This window comes from Esox lucius, chromosome 15, assembly GCF_011004845.1.
Source record: "Esox lucius isolate fEsoLuc1 chromosome 15, fEsoLuc1.pri, whole genome shotgun sequence".
Taxonomy (NCBI): Eukaryota; Metazoa; Chordata; class Actinopteri; order Esociformes; family Esocidae; genus Esox; species Esox lucius.
Window position 1 is genome coordinate 13,996,553 of NC_047583.1, and position 19,551 is coordinate 14,016,103.

General features: G+C 41.4%; 2 protein-coding genes and 2 long non-coding RNA genes across 4 annotated transcripts; all 4 read right to left on the reverse strand.

The window, feature by feature from the left end:
• Positions 1-739: 739 nt before the first annotated feature.
• Positions 740-2,543, reverse strand: LOC105015686 (glutathione-specific gamma-glutamylcyclotransferase 1). Its single transcript, XM_010879016.3, has 3 exons — positions 2,095-2,543; positions 1,790-1,825; positions 740-1,624 (listed from the first exon to the last, which is right to left on the reverse strand). The coding sequence occupies exons 1-3, from the start codon at positions 2,377-2,379 to the stop codon at positions 1,259-1,261; spliced, it is 687 nt and encodes a 228-aa protein (XP_010877318.2). The 5' UTR covers positions 2,380-2,543; the 3' UTR covers positions 740-1,258.
• A 4,524-nt stretch (positions 2,544-7,067) lies between these two features.
• Positions 7,068-7,426, reverse strand: LOC109616679. The gene is made up of 3 exons (XR_002197914.2): positions 7,378-7,426; positions 7,198-7,288; positions 7,068-7,116 (listed from the first exon to the last, which is right to left on the reverse strand). It is a non-coding gene; the product is annotated as an uncharacterized LOC109616679 (long non-coding RNA).
• A 257-nt stretch (positions 7,427-7,683) lies between these two features.
• Positions 7,684-9,434, reverse strand: LOC117595622. The gene is made up of 3 exons (XR_004576877.1): positions 8,952-9,434; positions 7,793-8,368; positions 7,684-7,726 (listed from the first exon to the last, which is right to left on the reverse strand). It is a non-coding gene; the product is annotated as an uncharacterized LOC117595622 (long non-coding RNA).
• A 3,148-nt stretch (positions 9,435-12,582) lies between these two features.
• LOC105015688 (delta-like protein 4) lies at positions 12,583-19,149 on the reverse strand. The gene is made up of 11 exons (XM_010879017.4): positions 18,649-19,149; positions 18,213-18,476; positions 17,908-17,965; positions 17,128-17,391; positions 16,426-16,486; positions 16,125-16,255; positions 15,746-15,915; positions 15,204-15,420; positions 14,295-15,024; positions 14,093-14,195; positions 12,583-13,952 (listed from the first exon to the last, which is right to left on the reverse strand). Exons 1-11 carry the CDS (start codon positions 18,700-18,702, stop codon positions 13,947-13,949), a joined length of 2,058 nt encoding a protein of 685 aa, XP_010877319.1. The 5' UTR covers positions 18,703-19,149; the 3' UTR covers positions 12,583-13,946.
• Positions 19,150-19,551: the final 402 nt, after the last annotated feature.

Sequence of the window (19,551 nt, forward strand, 5' to 3'; positions counted from 1 at the left end):
TATTAAAACTTGACATGATGTTAATGCAATACTTAGCTTGGTGGCATAGTGGTTAAAGACACAGCCTTTCACCTGGGCGATCCGAGTTTGAATCTCGGGAGGACAACAACGATCAATGCTTTTTATTGTGGGCCGGCTGAACTAGGCTTGCCTGGACTCTTGTTTTTTAAACTAAAGCTGTGATGTGGTATTCTGATAATCTGGTCTGTTTTCTATTCTTGAAACATTCGTTTGCGCAGTATTTTGGCTATACATGCCTTGTGAGCATACCTTGTAGTTGTATTACTCTGTTGTTCAATAGGAACGTAAATGAAAAGTAAAATATACAGCTTCATGTGGCATGTTGACTTCAGTGTCAGTACCTGCATCCCGAGGGATGTTGTGAAGTGTTTTCCTTAGCCTTACCTCTCTGTTGTGTGCCAAACAGTGGCAGGAATGCCTTGGGGTTGCTTTTAGAAGGGCCATCATGTTGCTTTAAGACTGTTGCTTTGTTATGTTCTACTAGGACAACACCGGATAGCTGACTTAAGGTACTTAAGGTGCAGGACAGGATGAGAAATGCACATGAAGTACAACACCTTACTTTAACCGGTTATGTAACCCCGAGATTGGTTGTCAAAGGTCTACAAATAGAATAACACATGAGCCAATTACTCATACAGTATTCATCTTACTGTATTGGGAAGAACCAGGGCATCTGAATTTAAGTTCAATGTTATTTATTTCAGTTGAGCAGAAATCAAAATCAAAGAAATCCCTGTTCCTTTTATAACAAAGTTAAATATAGTATAAACAGTACATTTATCAATGCAATAATCATATTTTTACAGGATACGTATTAAGTAACTGTTAAAACCAAGAATACTTACTGTAAGTTTAACTTCTGCTTTGACAGGAAATCAAACTATGCAGTAAATGCTTTTCATTGCTAATCTATAAAGCAGAGCTGTGAACAAACAGTTATTTTTGAAAACCAATTCAAGATTAATGTGAAAACTGTCAGGATGATTGCACAACAACCATGTGAACGATGTTTCATTGCTGAAATATGAATACAGTCGGAAATCCCTTTAACCACCTTGTTACGAAAACATACCCTACATGTGACCTCCTTGACAACAACAAAAAAGTGATCAAAACATGTTGACCCTTTTTATGAGGCAGAGTGACTAAGACTGTCTCCACATTGTCTTCACATTGTTCACATCAGCAGCCGTCATTTTGTTGGTCTGATGTGAATGTCCCTGGCCCCGGTCGTTCAGATGACCAGGGCCTGGACGGCTGCCTCTATGGAGAAGAGATGTTCGTCCTCAACCTGAGGACAGTACAGCCTCATAAACTCAGCAAGGCGGATGAGGTACTCCACGTTGTGACCCGTGTTGCCTCTGCAGACGGCAATCTGAGCAGCTATCTCCACGGGAGTGGCGGGTCCGAGGTATACGGGGTTGTCAGAGGTGGCAATGTAGACCAGGGCCAGCAGAGACCCTTGGCACTTGTCTTTGGGAGTGAACTCCACCATCTTGGTGACATAGCCCCCCAGCACCGCCTCTCTCACATTCAAGCACTGCAGGGCCTCATCAATCAGGGAGCCGCTGACTTCGTAGGCCACACCCCAGGTGCAAGCCTGCAGTGAGATGTGATGAGTTTAATGTCAACAGCAGTCAATGGTCGTTTCTGTTCACGTGACAACACTGGTATCTGTTTTTTGAAACTTACAGAACACAATGTTATCTCTGATAGGCATGATGAAAACAAATGTGAGCTGTAGATGTGTCCTGAGGTCACTTACATCATGATCTTCCACCAAAGTCACCACTCTGCCTGGCTGTGATCAGGGCCATAGGGATGAGGACAGAGAGAAAGACAGCACAATAATGCATGCACTCATTGTTTATCCATTTCACTCATTTTCAGGCTGTACAGAAGCCAAAACTTGTAAGGCTATCAAGGTTACTGATTTTCGGATCTGTGTCCAAACTTTATGCATTTTGTTATTTCCATATCCAATAATTCAGCATCACAAGGCAGACTTTTCTTAATAAACATTTTGTGGACAGTTTGATCTGACTTATGTCTGCGAAGCTAAATACCTACCATGTCTTTGTTTCCTCGATGAAAAGTGTCTCCATGCCAGAAGCGTCTACTATATCCTTCGATATAACCGACTTTACTTCTCGTGTAATTGAAGTCTGGTTTCCAGACTAACGAGCCATACCCGAATATCCACAGGCTGGGTTTTTCTGATGTAGTAAAGTCTTGGATCTTCATTATGGTTTGTTTTTTCTCGATTCTCCTGTCAAGGAATAGCTGTTCTGCGATAATACCGGCGGAGCTCACGGTCTGTACACGCATTCCCGAACCTTGAGACTGCAGCAGCATTTCTTATTTATAAACACATCGCCATTAAAAAAATTCTAGGTTGTTTCGATATCTTGATGATAAGTAATACGCTTATTATAGCCTACCCAGAATAACATTTTTAATAAGAGCTGATGCATTGGCCTTACTCTCTATAAGGCAATGCACGCACAGTAATTGATTAACCTCGGTGCACCAACACGTGTATGTGTTGTGTTGTGACACCAGAATAAAAAGAGCTGACCAATGATGTGATAGCACTGAACGGACAGCCGACCAATCAGAAACCTCTGGGGGCAAACCGTGCTCAGGAATCCAATTGTACCTTCGAATGAAATGTGAACCAATGAGAACATATTTGAATATTACAATATGACCACGTTAGATATATACAAACATTTAATATATTATATTTTGTATAAAGATGGATATGAATTGTGCCATATAAATTTTTTTTTGGAAAAGGAAGAGTAATCACTGCCTAACCCAGATTGAAATGAGTCGGAGGACCAGCGGCGGTCCTCCAGAGACAGTAGAAGCGTCAGAATGTCTTAATCGCAAACATGCCTGCTCCGCCAGTGGCAGCCGCTTTTTAAAAGCGTCAGCCGCCTTCCTACCGCCTTTCTTTCGCGGACGGCCCGCTGGCCAACCGCCGTTATATCGAAAGCGGACCTTCCGCGGCCCGTCGGAGGCAAACGCTATTTTCGAGCGATCTACCGCTTGTATATACACTCACCTAAAGGATTATTAGGAACACCATACTAATACTGTGTTTGACCCCCTTTCGCCTTCAGAACTGCCTTAATTGTACGTGGCATTGATTCAACAAGGTGCTGAAAGCATTCTTTAGAACTGTTGGCCCATATTGGTAGGATAGCATCTTGCAGTTGATGGAGATTTGTGGGATGCACATCCAGGGCACGAAGCTCCCGTTCCACCACATCCCAAAGATGCTCTATTGGGTTGAGATCTGGTGACTGTGGGGGCCATTTCAGTACAGTGAACTCATTGTCATGTCCAAGAAACCAATTTGAAATGATTCGAGCTTTGTGAAGTAGCCATCAGAGGGTGGGTACATGGTGGTCATAAAGGGATGGACATGGTCAGAAACAATGCTCAGGTAGGCCGTGACATTTAAACAATGCCCAATTGGCACTAAGGGGCCTAAAGTGTGCCAAGAAAACATCCCCCACACCATTACAACACCACCACCACTGTTGTAGCCCATCTGCCTCAAGGTTGTGCGTGTTGTGGCTTCACAAATGCTTTGCTGCATACCTCGGTTGTAAAGAGTGGTTATTTCAGTCAAAGTTGCTCTTCTATCAGCTTGAATCAATCGGCCCATTCTCCTCTGACCTTTAGCATCAACAGAGGGCATTTTCGCCCACAGGACTGCCGCATACTGTTTTTCCCTTTTCACATTCTTTGTAAACCCTAGAAATGGTTGTGTGTGAAAATCCCAGTAACTAAGCAGATTGTGAAATACTCAGACAGGCCCGTCTGGCACCAACAACCATGCCCCGCTGAAAATTGCTTAAATCACCTTTCTTTCCCATTCTGACATTCAGTTTGGAGTTCAGGAGATTGTCTTGACCAGGACCACACCCCTAAATGCATTGAAGCAACTGCCATGTGATTGGTTGATTAGATAATTGCATTAATGAGAAATTGAACAGGCGTTCCTAATAATCCTTTAGGTGAGTATATATATATATATAAAATATTTAATATTTATAGCATGCAGTTTATCAAGAATAATGATTGATCAAACCAGACAAATTTCGATTTGGCGTTTTAATTCCACATTTCAAAGTACAGTAACTGTTATTGAAACAAGATGTGTCAAGATCACTGAAATATAAATAACAGAAAAAAATATACACACACACACACACACACGCAGGTTTCCAATTATATTTTGGTAAAAAAAAAAAGCCTTACAAGCACATTATAACACAAACACAATAATTGTTAATAATATAAAGAGGTCAGCTCTGGGATGAAAATAATTACCAGTAAACATTACAACAAGTAATGAGGATATTTGGAACCAAAAAATGTATCGATATAAAAATCACATTTTCAAGCCATTTTCTTACAATAGGATAAGTGGTAATAATTTCTAGAATAGACCATTATAATGGCATTGCTGATCTGGGACACAAGATTTACACTGTGCTGCAATAAGATCTGGGTCTCTTGTGGCACAAAGATTTACAAGTTATATTTAACAATGGAATAACAGTTAAACACTGCGACGGAATGAAAAAAGCCAATGTTAAAAACAGAGTAAGTAGAATATTTGGTACCAGGTAATGTGCAATATCAAGTAACAGAGGTATGAAATAGGATTTCCAAGCTATTTTTAATAGAATAAAAGTTAAGCACACTGATGGAATGAAAGAATTTTGGTACTAGTTAAATGTGCAATATCAAGTAACAGGTATGAAATAGGATTTACAAACTATAATAGAATCGTTAAGCACTGACGGAATGAAAGAAGCCAATACTCAAGTTAAAATACAAAAAAAAAGGTAATTTCCACTGTGAACAGTGTGGATTGGGTGAGTGTAGTCTGGCACTTCTGGCTTATTGATGTTACTGACTGCAGGATAAATGAAGTGTTCCAGTTGTCAGTGATGCTGAGGTGTCAGTAGTCAGCCTAGGTTTAAGGGGTCGGCTGTGGGTCCCTCTCAGCTGTGCAGCGCCTTTTTCCGCCTTCACAGTCAGATGCTCCTTTCAGGAAACATGTAACGCACCTACAGGGGTTCCCAGAATAAAAGAATAGAGTAGTCAGTCCTGGTCCCTCAAATACTAAACTATGACATTTATATCTAGGTCTACTACATGTACAGGTGGCCCCAGTGGGAATTAAACCAACAACCACAGGTGTTGTTTGCAAGTTGTACCTGATTGCCCAGTGCGAGCAAACGTCTTCAACATTGTCCCAACTTGTTTCACCTGCTCTTGAAGTGAGCCGCTGTCATCCGAAGCTACAAAATGAAAGGCATATGGTAATTCTGAACCAACATTACACACAAAAAAGTAAAATTTAAGAAAATGCATGTTCTCACCTGCTTGTGCATTGCCTTCCCTCAGGGCTTGGTTCTCCTAATAATAATAATAATAATAATACATGGGATTTATATAGCGCTTTTCAATGACCCAAAGACGCTTTACAAAAACAAGCAAAACAAAGAACACTGAGAAATAAAATATACAACAACAAAGGGGCTATGGGAAGGCTTGTTTAAACAGAAATGGCTTAAGGCGTAGTCGGAAGGTGTTAAGAGAGTCAGAGTCAAGGATGGATTGTGGCAGTGAGTTCCAGAGCCGGGGAGCAACCCTGGAAAATGCCCTATCACCAAAGCTCCGTAGCTTGGATCTGGGGATGATGAGGTGGCCTGCTGTACAAGAGCGGAGTGAGCGTGAAGGTTGATAGTGTTGAAGAAGGTCCGAGAGGTAGGGGGGAGCAAGTTTGTGGAGGGCTTTGTAAGTCAGGAGGAGTATTTTGTATTCAATGCGCTGTTTGACAGGGAGCCAGTGAAGCTCACAGAGGATGGGGGTGATGTGCTGCCAGGACTTTGAATGAGTAAGAAGCCTCGCAGCAGAGTTTTGAACCATTTGGAGCTTATGGAGGTATGAGGAGTTGATGCCGGACAAGAGGGAGTTACAATAGTCAAGACGGGAGGAGATGAATGCATGAATCAGAGTTTCAGCTGCAGGTGGGGGGAGGGAGGATTTGAGTTTTGCAATGTTACGAAGATGAAAGAAAGATGATTTGACAGTATGTTTAATGTGTTGCTCGAAACAGAGGGTGGAGTCAAGGATGACCCCAAGGTTGCGAGCACAGGGGGAAGGAGAAACTACAGTGTTGTCAATGGTGAGAGAGAATGTGCCAGTTTTACTAAGGGTGGATTTGGTGCCAATGAGAAGAAGTTCTGTTTTTTCACTGTTGAGTTTGAGGAAGTTGTGATGCATCCATTTTTTTATTTCAGAGAGACATGATTCAATATGGGCCAGAGGTGGGTTGGTGAGAGACTTGGTGCTGAGATAAATCTGTGTGTCATCAGCGTAGCAGTGGAAATTAAGGTTGAAGTGGCGGAGGATCTGACCAAGGGGGAGGATGTAAATAATGAAGAGTAAGGGACCCAGAACAGAGCCCTGGGGGACCCCCTGCGTGACTGTAGATATTTCAGATTTTTGGTGACTGAGGGAGATGTAATGGGTTCGATTTGTGAGGTAGGTTTGCAGCCAGGAGAGTGCGGTTCCCTCAACACCCAGACCCCTGAGCCTGGTGAGGAGGATCTGGTGACTCACGGTGTCAAATGCGGCACTCAGATCCAGGAGAATCAGGATGTTGAGGGAACCAGCATCAGCAGAGATGAGGAGGTCATTGACAACTTTGAGTAGTGCAGTCTCTGTGCTGTGGAGTGGGCGGAAACCAGACTGAAGGGGTTCAAACAGGTCATTGTGAAGCAGGTGTTGTTGGAGTTGAGAGGCAACCGTCCTTTCCAGGGTTTTGGCAAGGAAGGGGAGGTTGGATATCGGGCGGAAATTGTTCAGGATGGTGGTATCTAGTCCAGGCTTCTTTAAGATGGGAGTGACAGCAGCAGTTTTATAGATGGACGGGACAATGCCATGGGTGAGGGATAGGTTAATGATGCGTGTGATGTAGGGACAGAGTGCAGGCAGGCAGGCTGCACTCCCTCCAGATTCTTGGTTTTCATTCTGGAGTCTCAGGAAATCTACATTAAACTACAAAATAAAAAACAACTAAAGGCACCATTTTCAATTTTGTTAAAACACTGGACATTAAGACATAGGCCTAGAATATACCTTCATAGCTGGAAACTTGATGCGGTACACGAGATGCCAGGGGAGTCCAAGAGCCAATAACAAAGCAATGACTGTCTCCTATTGATAATCACTGAAGTAAAAATATGTTTGAAGTTATTGCATACATTTAATGAATTGGACTTAAATGTAACATTTAGTTTAGCGAAAGGTATTACATACCTCCAGCGTTTTCACCCATATGCTGCCAGGGCAAATTTGTTGCTGGGGGTGTAAAGCTTAGTACTTGTCAAGCTGGGGGAATAAACATAACAGCTTTAATTTCACTGCAGAGATTGCATATTCAGTAATGAAACAATAACTGAACTGTGCAAAGCTAATGGGATGTACAACACACCGACACCTTTCATCCAGAAAGTAAAGTGCCCTAATGAAAAACAGATTATGGATTAAAGGATTCCTCATCTTAAATAGAAGCAATAGTTTCCAAGACAGAAAACATCACGAATAACATCACTTACATGAACTCAAACTCTTGGCTCTGTGAAGTGGAGTCTGGAAATTTGAAAATCTAACAAAGGGTATAGTTTAGTGGCAGGATCACAAATTAAGCATCACAGCAATACATTTTACATACCAGCTCTGAAGTCTACAGATGGCTCAACTTCCTGGAATCGATGCAACTTCTGGAGCATGGGGCAGCACTGAATCCTCGGTGCCGGGAACAATGTTTTCAAATCTCAGAAGAGGTTGTCAAAATGACAGCACTGCTGGTGCATCTGAAAGACTAGACTCCATTTTATCAGAAGAGGCCTGGGATCTGTATTTGGAATATGAGATTCACTTTCGCTTTCCTTTCTTGTCATCGTCTGTCATTTCAACATTGGAACCTGTTTGGAAGCACACCAAATATCTCATCGCCTCTTGCCAAGATTCTAGCTTCAGGGAATAATGAATGAAAGAGTCAGTTATGCACCATAAACAGAAAGCCATTCCATGTTAATGTTCATTAACATGAGGATTTACTTGGTCAAAGTCGAGAATAACAGCAAGTAGAGCATTGTTTGCAGCTGCAATGTCCTGTTTGTCCCTCTCAACTTTTGGCCCAGTAACTACACAGTGACTAACAATGCATTTACCTTTAAAGCCAAAACGATTGTCCAGCAGTAGGTGTCTTGGGTGAAGATTACCGATTATGCTCTGGTTAAGGTATCTGCAAGAAAATGAACAAAACCGGATTGTTAACGTTAGGAAAATACAGTAGCTATGCTGTGGGGGGGGGGGGGGCATTACCAGCCAAATGTGGAACAGTGAAATTGTTACAAATAAAATGTATTTATTGAGTGTTGTGAATTGTCCTCAAACATAAAAAGTACAGCAGTTCTGAGAATTAGAAATCACAATCGCCTTAAATCCAGTACAGTAGCAACACAGCACAAAACGTGCTAGCCACAGTGTGTACTGTAACGAAGGCAAAACAGCATGTGCTAGCTAACACTTGCTAGCCACTCTAGCTACTGGACTGGCATACTTGTTCAGGCAAACAAAATAATTTAAACAACCTATATACATCGTTATTTTTGTAAGAAAACACCAAAAGTTAAACTTTCTAGATGTAAAGATTTGGCTACCTACTGTAGCTAGTTACATTTCTACATGTACTAGCAACATTGCGTAAAGGCTACTTTAGTTTAAATAGTTAGGCAAGAACAAAGATGATTACAGATTTTAAATATATGAACTAAAAACAATGTAAACATAACATTGCGTTACACAAAATGGAAACATGTACTTACTTAAACAATGGTAGTCGATGACTTTGCTAGCTTGCAAACTGCAGGCTGTAGTAACTCGCGATTGATCGACGAACTGATGCGAATGTGTGTCCAAACCAACATGGCTGGTCGATTTTGAGAGTCGCCTTGTATTTCAAAGCGGCTGGCCGCCAGATGGCCGCGGTCCATTAGACCGAGGCAACCGCCAGAGAAAATGAAGCCGGCGGCATCTCGCAAGAAATGGGAGTGACGTTTTCGGCGGCAAACGTTTCATCCCCGCCAGCGGGACGCACCTATAGCCGACAGCCTAGGGCCGGTGGCAAAAAGAAGCCGTGCAGATATTTTTTGCTATCTGGGAAGTAGAGGCTAATGGCATCATAAAACATACAACTAAATAGTTCTATGTCTGTACAATTCTGGGCTGTAAATCTTTTTGCTTTGTTGCTCTCCACAGTCAGGAAAGTAAGGAAAGTAGCAATCCTGTTTATTTTGAACCCTGTGTGAAAGAGAAGATCCTATTATGTCCTCCAGTGCCATACAGCATGGTACTGCAGCAGAAGCTAATGGGATGATCTATAAATAGAAGTATTAGCTTGCAAAACAAGATCCAACCATTGCAAAGCCCATTAAACGTCTGTTCTCTTCTTAGGGCCATCTCTAGCACCTTGTAAGCTTATATCATTCCTGGTCAATGAATAAGTAGACGATTTACCTTCATCCCTCATTGACCTCTGGCTAGGACAATGATGTTTTGGTCCTACCATGGCATGGACAACCCAGTCAAACTATTTACTATAGTTTGTTAATAAATGAATATAATATTGAATATTCCCCTTCACATGCTTTGCAGATGCCATTACGATTTGATGAAACTGTTACAACGTTATTGTCAAAGCATATCATCGTCCGATTCTCATTTTAAGTATTGAAGAAAACGTTGGAAGTATTTTTAGTGATGAATTAGTGTATACATTCAGTCTGTAATTTGTAATTCTATGTAATATTTACTGCCCCCAAGTGTTAATTAAAATCATTACAAATATAAAAGGAAACGTCTGGCTGAAGCACAGCAGTTAGGCAACTTCATTTACTATAACCAGATGCAATTTTTTCATTGTTTACATGCAAATGATTGTCAGTGAATTGTTTTCAAACAAATGACAAGGATTCATTTAGATGTAATTATTTTTGTCAGTGTTGCAGAGCAATCAATCTTTGTTTTCTTCATTTTCGTCACCCGCGGAATTGTTCTGATATAAGGAATTTTAGGATTCTTAAAGCCTACACTAACACTTTTTGAAGCTGGTCTACAGTGGGGAGAACACATTTGATTTTACAGGTTTTCCCACTTACAAACTATCAAATATACTCTTCAACTGTGAGTGACGGAATCTAAAACAAAAATCCTGAAAATCGCATTGTATGATTTTTAAGAAATTTATTTGCTTTTTATTGCATGACGTAAGTATTTGATACATCAGAAAAGCAGAACTTAATATTGGTAGAGAAACCTTTGTTTGCAATTACAGAGATCATATGTTTCCTGTAGTTTTTGACCAGGTTTGCACACACTGCAGCAGGGATTTTGTCCCACTCCTCCATACAGACCTTCTCCAGATCCTTCAGGTTTTGGGGCTGTCACTGGGCAATACGGACTTTCAGCTCCCTCCAAAGATTTTCTATTGGGTTCAGGTCTGGAGACTGGCTAGGCCACTCCAGGACCCTGCGATGCTTCTTACGGAGCCACTCCTTAGTTGCCCTGGGTGTGTGTTTCAGGTCGTTGTCATGCTGGAAGACCCAGCCACGACCCATCTTCAATGCTCTTACTGAGGGAAGGAGGTTGTTGGCCAAGATCTCGCGGTACATGGCCCCATCCATCCTCCCCTCAATACGGTGCAGTCATCCTGTCCCCTTTGCAGAAAATCATCCCCAAAGAATGAGGTTTCCACCTCCATGCTTCTCCCTCCAAACACGGCAAGTGGAGTTTAGACCAAAAAGCACAATTTTGGTCTCATCAGACCCCATGACCTTCTCCCATTCCTCCTCTGGATCATCCAGATGGTCATTGGCAAACTTCAGACGGGCCTGGACATGCGCTGGCTTGAGCAGGGGGACCTTGTGTGTGCTGCAGGATTTTAATCCATGATGGCGTAGTGTTACTAATGGTTTTCTTTGAGACTGTGGTCCCAGCTCTCTTCAGGTCATTAACCAGGTCCTGCCGTGTAGTTCTGGGCTGATCCCTCACCTTCCTCATGATCATTGATGCCCCACGAGGTGAGATCTTGCATGGAGCCCCAGACTGAGGGAGACTGACCATCATCTTGAACTTCTTCCATTTTCTAATAATTGCACCAACAGTTGTTGCCTTCTCACCAAGCTGCTTGCCTATTGTCCTATAGCCCATCCCAGCCTTGTGCAGGGCTACAATTTTATCCCTGACGTCCTTACACAGCTCTCTGGTCTTGGCCATTGTGAAGAGGTTGGCGTCTGTTTGATTGAGTGTGTGGACAGGTGTCTTTTATAAAGAGTTCAAACAGGTGCAGTTAATACAGGTAATGAGTGGAGAACAGGAGGACTTCTTAAAGAAAAACTAACTGGTCTGTGAGAGCCGGAATTCTTACTGGTTGGTAGGTGATCAAATACTTATGTCATGCAATAAAATGCAAATTTATTATTTAAAAATCATACAATGTGATTTTCTGATTCCGTCTCTCACAGTTGAAGTGTACCTATGATAAAAATTACAGACTTCTACTTGATTTGTAAGTAGGAAAACCTGCAAAATCGGCAGTGTATCAAATACTTGTTGTCTCCACTGTATATACCTGTTCACACTGTTTTGCTAAATTATCATGTTGGCTATGTTTGTTCTCCATAGGCCCATGTTTGTGATTATATAATAATGTCTGTAATCAAACATCTGGTGCTTGAAAAATACAAAGAAAATGATCATGAAGTTTGGAAAGTTAGGAATGAGATAATATATATCTTATCAGCATGTAAGCTTTCTGTACCAGATTAAAAAAGGTTGTTTGTCTGTGTCCTGTGAATTTTTTATCTGACGGGAAGTAGGAAATGATGTCACTGGGCCACAAACAGGATGCTTTGATTATAACACAATGAAATACATGGATTGTCTTAAATGTCTGAAAAGGTTATGGGTATTAGGGTTGAGGATATAAATTAATCAAACTAATCAATATACTACAAGATATAGATGATCAGATCTTTCCTCAGTGGCGATAGTAATTTCTCTCATTGATATGTCAGTCAGTCATTTCATTTGTGTTTTTGTGTGTGGCAGAGCAGTCATGTGATACATATCTTTGGAGATTTAGACTGGCCAGGGTGTTGTGTTGGCTATAGCATCCCTTCAAGACTGCTGGTAACATGGGACTGGATTCGTCATGCCCTATATGCTGCCTTCACACTCACTTAGAGGGGTCATATGCTGATCTTCCCAGTGGTGTGTAGTTGAACTCCAACGCATCTGCCTGGTTTGGTAAAGTAGCTTATTTTTTTTTATTGTTCCTCCTTCATGGATGTCCAAACTAACTGCATGAGATTTGACTTGAATGCTTGAAAAATAGTGGCATAAGGATTGGTGTTCTCTGTGAAAGAAATTCCATACAAATATTGGTCATTCTGACTATTGTACATTAACATTACACTTTTAATATATAACTTTTGTCCATATTTCTCACATTACTGTCACATACCATACCGTCCACTGAATGACTGTGAGCACATTGATTTCACATCACAATAAACCCCATGCCTTTCACCTATACATGGAATTATTTGAACTGCTACAAGGTCAGACATTATCTAGACAATAAGTAATTTCCACTCCAGGCGATGTACTTCATCGAAGTTTCTTCATCATTCTAGGCAAATGTTGAGCTATAGTTGACCAACTCTACTCAACGTGTAACCAACAAACAACAGTGTACCAAATATGTCTTCATTGTTTAAAAAACAACAATCACACACACAAAATAAATTCAACTGTTTGGGCATCAAATTAAAAGCAGTTGTATAACGAATTAAATTTTTTATAAATACATTATATACAAAATAATCTTATAAAACATAGAAAGGCCAGTTCTTCATAATATTTAACTAACTAGTGATCTTAAAAATAACATTACGGGATCAGTAATGTCAATTCTAATTATAGGCGTCCTTTGTACGTTAGTCACCTCTGTTTTCTTTGTCCTAATTAATGGACAATATTGCATAATAAAAAGTAAATATTGCTTCTTCTTGAATTCCCCTGTCACAACATCATTTCATTGCATCAGTTGTTTTCTCTTAAAAATATTTTCCCTTCATTTATCTGTGCAAAGGATACAAGATGAAGCTGGGCACTAAGATCTTTAACCCATACTTAAGGCTCTGTGATTCGGGATGCATACATTCTTAATCAAAGTAAAAAATAAAATAAATGTAAAGTAAATTTACAAAGTTGACATAGACCTAGGTCTAAAATATTGTCATAAAATGAACCGTTTCCAGTATTTCTTCAACTTGAAAGTTTACTAAACAAAGTCTCCCTTTTTGCATAGCACTCGACCACAGTAAATGGAAGGAGCTGGTTCCTTCCACAGGCATGTTGGCTGTAAGTTGATTGGTTGGTTGCTGATTATCACAATAAGGTGGAGTATCTCAAGACAGAGCCACCTCCTGCTGCTGATGGGAATGCTGGCATAAACACATAGGCCTGTTTCCCATGGATATGCTGGGACCTGTCAAGGGGCTGAATCTGTCAGTATACACTGAGGGTGAAACGTCCAAACGTCCAAGTTGTGTATTATCTCACAGTCTTTTTCAGTCCTTACATTCTAAAAGGTCTGTAGTTTAAGTCCTATTGCATTCATAGAGCACTAAGGCTCTGTCCAGTTATCAAGTTTTCAAGAGCAGCAAATCGCAGTTAAATAAATCCCAGTCTACTTCTACACCTGTAAACAGTCCAGAAGATATCCATTCTTGAGAATGTCTGATACCCTCCATATATTATACCTAGGGAAGAACAAACAGAAACAAGTTTATTAATCGACACAAAGCTATAGAAACCATGATCAACTTTTGCTTTGCTGCAAAGCTATGGAAACCAAGTGTTGCAAGAACATGTTGAAAGGAAACTGAAAATAAAAGCTTACCTCAGTTGCTATGACACATTCATTTTTCTCCTCTGCTATCACAAACACAGACTGGTACATTGAATCTCTCGGAGAACATATCGTTGATATCCTACACTCTGGCCTTTTGGTGAAAATGAAATAAAAACTGGTCAGTACTTAAACACAAATCCAAACAACAGTCACATTCTGAAAAACTGAGAATATGAAATATTCAACTTACATGTACTTTCCACTCAATGGCATTTTCTCCTCTATCGTATTTTCATAATTGCCATCTTCCGATGGCTCATCCTTGTACTCTTTGGAGGTTTTATAGTCCAAGTGGTAGTTGACGTGTTTGTGGTTCTGTGACTTCTCCTTGGGATAAACCAGCTCAAGGTCCAGGTCAACCTTTTTATTGGTGTTTTTTGGCTGCAGGTCAGATATGAGGTTCTCCTTCTGGAACTCTGACAGGTTGTTCATTGTTTCTGAGTCATTCTTCCTCTTCCTCTGCTGCTGGATGTGGTGCAGGATGAAGGCCACCATGCAGATCAGCACCAGGAGCACCACCAGGCCCACACCCAGACAGATGGCTGCCCAGTGAAGCTCATCCTGGGGCTCTCTGACGGGGCTTTGGCTGGGGGGTAGTAAAGGCACATTGTACTGGCACAGGGGCCCGCTGAAGTGAATTGGGCAGGTGCAAGCAGTGGGCCGGCCATTGGCCCCTTCAGTGCAGGTCCCACCGTTCAGGCAGGGTTTGGAGGGACAGCTGTCTGTAGACATGTCACACTTGCGACCAGTGTAACCCAAGGGGCATATACAACTGTAGTCATTGATGCGGTCCATGCAAGTTGCTCCGTTGGCGCAGGGGTTGGCAGCGCACTCGTTGACGTTGATCTGGCAGTGCGGGCCAGTAAATCCCAAGAGGCAGTTGCACCAGCGTGTGGTGCCGTGGATAACACAACGTCCACCTGAACAGGGCCGACCAAAGAGTTATCGAACAGCACATATCATATTGACTTTATGTCTCTAGAGAAAACAATCCAATTGGATTAATTTGGTCTGTGCTGATAATGTAGAAAATGCCTTTAAGACAATAAACACATTCATTCTGATAAGGTTTGTTGATAGAGTGGAATCTACCACATACCGTTTGTACAAGGCAGGGAGGTACATTTGTCCACTTTCTTCTCACAGTTGAGTCCAGTGAAGCCCCCTGGGCACTCGCACATGTAACTTCGCCCGTTGTCCCTTTCTTTGCACTTCCCGTGGAAGCAGGGTGAATCTGTACAAGTCAGCATTCTGTGCTCGCATTGCGTCCCCTCGAACCCCTGAAGGCATACACACCTATAGCCATTCTCAAGGTCCTGTTGGCCATAGAGAGAAAGGTTATCACAACCTTCTGTCACAGGCAATAATCCTAGCAAATATCACTGCAGGTTTGTTGTCGTGCCTCTCATTTTGATGCCCTTGCCACTCCACATTTCATCAATCTCATTCACCATTTGCCCTACTTTGAATTACACTCATATACAGGAGAGTCTGTGAACTGGGTCAGTGTTCTGGCTAAAGGTCTGTCTGTTACATTCTTCCATACTGCCCCAGAGATGTGGACAGATAGAAGAAAAACAAAAACAGGAAAGACTGTGTGTGCTTTGTGTTGTGGGAAACGGATAGGCTTCCCAGACTTACCAAGCACTGGCCTCCGTTCCGACAGGGCTGGCTGTCGCACTCCTTGACCTCTCTGTCACACTTGTCCCCAGTGAATCCTGGCTGGCAGGTACAGGTGTAGCTCCCCTGGCCCGTGTTCATACAGGTGGCCCCGTTACGACACGGCTTGTGATGTGTACAATAGTTCAGATCTATGGATATATGTTCGTTTCAAAAACATTCACTCTCTGACCATTTTCTTCTGTCATAATCAGGTTCACTGATGCTTTTGCAATATCATAGGAACATATCATATTTTAATTTGTCATATAGGATGTCCTGTTCTTTCCCCCAATTGGCTTTTGAATTATAGAATTCGGTAATGTTTCACAACAGGAGCCAGAGGACTGTGAGACACTACCTTGGTCACAGAGAAGGCCTCCCCAGCCCTCTTTGCAGGTGCACTGCCAGGGCTGCTGACAGGTGCCATGTTTGCAGAATGGATGTCTCTTACACTCATTACAGAATGTGCCTTGCCAACCCTCTCTGCATCTGTCACAGAAAAAAACACCAACCCAGCAACATTTAGCTCTGTGTAAAATACACACATGCAGGCATATACACATGCAGGCATATACACATGCATGTAAACACAAAGATGTACACAAATGCACATGCAAACAGGCACACAAAACACACTAGAATAAAAATGGTATACTTACATGCACTCTCCTGGCCTCGAGCAATTTCCATTCTTTTTGCTGCACCCATCAAGACAAATTGCTGCGGATGAAATTGAAATATTAACTCATTTTTTGTCAATGTATTAACAATACAGAATATTATTTTGGATTATGAATCACCTTCTGTTGGATCATCAAGGCTGTTACTTGTCAACCTCAAAAGAAGCCTTAATTTGCTGCCTCTGTGTTGTGTTTTGTATGTGACATTGATTTTGCATGGTTACAAGACTAGTGTTTAACGGCTGGTTAGGCCTGAGCAGATGCTTGCTCTCAAAAGCGGACAGCTGCCCCATTGTTGTTCGTAGTCTGTTCGAACCCTTTTTGCAGCTGCTGCCCTCCCGCTCAACAATAGAGCTTGCAATTTAGTGGCGCGTGGCGGATAATAATGCCGCGATTAACCCGGCGCGTGCTGCTTTCCCATAACGCTAACCAGGATTATGCTACCCACATGCACCCGAAGGCCAAAGTAGTGAGAAACCTCGGGGTGAATGTGGTTGGTTTGAGAGGTGATGCGCACGGCTCCAATTTTGGTTTTCCTTGACACTTCAAAAAGCAAATCCCAGCTTTATAGAGCAGCAACACGACACATTATGCTCCATTATGTAACTACGTTGAGAAGTAACATCCTACTAAAATGTCGATAGGTCTAACTCAAAAGAACATTTAACTTTGATTGCTTACGTTCTTCGCAGTATTTTCCTTTCCAGCCCAGAAGACATGATATTTGCCCGTCAGGGTTGCAGGTGTAGTGGCCGAAACGGTCGTCTCTTGGAGCGCATATTTTAGAACAACTGTCTCCGTAGTAATTTTCATTGCAGATGAACCGGTATGAGTACCTTAACTCCGTCTGTCTCCCACTCTGCACATCCTGAGTCCACTGTTCCCCTACATCCAACTTTCTTTGGATGGCAAAATAACTAATCAACAAAGGAGGATTGTTTGTTTCTGTGGGGGATTGAGAACAGAACATATTCGTCAAAACAGTGTGGCCTAAGGTTAGTTATTACATTTATCACAAACCTTCACGTGATTTAAGTGCACTGTGATTGAAATCCGCCCTTCATGTCAGCAAACCGTTTTCAACCCATTATTCCCATTCCAAAGGGCGGAACAGCAAAAGGTGTAAAATGCAGGAAAGGGAGTCAGAGGCTTTTGGCAAGGTTTAGATATTCTCACTAAAGACTTGCACACTTTCCCACGCTTAAAATAAATCAGAGGAAGTGCGATTGTTTTGGAGACAGAGGATGAAAGAAGTGCTCTGTTGCACGTAAGTCATCCTGACACATGGACTTCCACACGTTCACATTACCTCGTTTTATGTATCTGCAAAATACTGTATGAATTCCATTCATTTATTTTGCATAATGATTTCATTCTAGTGCATGTAGGCAGAATGAATAGAACTATAACTTAGACAAGTCTCCCTCTAGCGTTAGTCAAGTATGTTGGAGCGCAACTCACCTTCAGGTAGATCCGCTGAAGGAGAATGCCACGCTTCAACTATCAGAGAAAACGAACCCTAAAATGACAGGTGGAACAAATTATTAGCCTACCATGGCTAACTTGTTTTTGGTAATATATTTTTACACAAGACTAATAACATAAGTCCTCATTTTTCATATCATGCATATAGTGATAGTGCAGTCGTTAGATTAATGTTTATCGATTTTGCTCTTCCCCACTCATCATTCCATGACTACGTAGGTAATTCTGATCAACCACTTGAAATGTATGATTATAGACACTGGCAATGCATAACGTCTTACCGGCCATGCAAAGTGGGTGAGAGGCAGACGAATCGGTTTGGTGAACGTGCCGTCCTCCATGATGCTGAACGAGTTAACGCCTAGTACAGGTGTTTCAAAACTTCCGAAGTAGCAGTCACCAGGTGACACTACGGTCTGGTAATTCTTTAAGCAAACTCGGAAAAATGTCATACAGGTTGGACTGCAAGCTATGCCGTTTTCCAGCAAACCTCTATTATTTTGAAACTGATGAAGATCAAGCTCGAATACACCAGATCCCAGAACCTAAAGGAGGAGAGTTAATTAATACATAAGTAACAATAATGATTGGAAATCATTTATATTCCGCATTATTATAAGCATATCAGGCCTGTGCTATTAGAATTTGCATTAATATACTACGCGTTGTCGACATCCATGGATGAACGATTCCAAAAAGTGTTAACTGTTAAATTACCTGCGTAAAAAACGTGATAATAATTGCGATGATAAACGTAAACCAAGTTGCCATTCTTTTCCACAGATCGCGATTCGTATCCTTTGAAAAATAACTTGTTCTCCCCAAAGAGCTCCTATTCCAATTTGTGATAATGGTGAAGAAATAGGAAATTGGGAAAAGGGAAATAAATAAATCCTTCTTCAAAACCCTTTTGGACGAGACCCAGCTCGGCAATCCAAAACGCGCAGAAGTTGAGAAACCGTGTTATCCAGACAGTAAGATGCAAGTTAAACGCATAACAGTAACGTCAATATCCAGAGGTTAGTCATCCTTCTATCTTTACGTTGACCTTCCATCGTGATCCTGCTGAAAAAGTGTTCTCTCTTTGCGTTGTGTTGATGCAACTCTTGCTCTTTGCTTACACAGAAACACGCTTCTGATGGCGCCAATATTGTTGTGAAAATGTGGCAGTACATCAGTCACAATGCACACTGTTTCTTAATGAAAGGAGTGTTATGGCTCGGTCATCTTATATAGACTGCTTAGGGTAGGCTACTCATTATGAATACTGTCAATCAATAAACACCGCCCCCTTTCCATCCGCGCCAGTGGCTACCAATCCTCATATTCAATTTTATAGTTTTTCTGTTGTCTCTATCAACGATTCTATTATCAATTTGGCATCTGTTGATATGTTTTGTGTTTAAGGAATGATATTTCAGCAATTAGCCTTACAGCGAGTTTGCATTTTTCTAACAATGACAAATGATATATAGATAAATACGTTTTACACACTTAATTATATTAGTCATTAAGAATTTATGAATGAATAACAGTCATTTTCAAACCATTTTCAAGTGTTGTGTTATAAGAGAGGTTATTTGACCTTTTTTCAGTAGTTGCAACTACATAGACATTTAA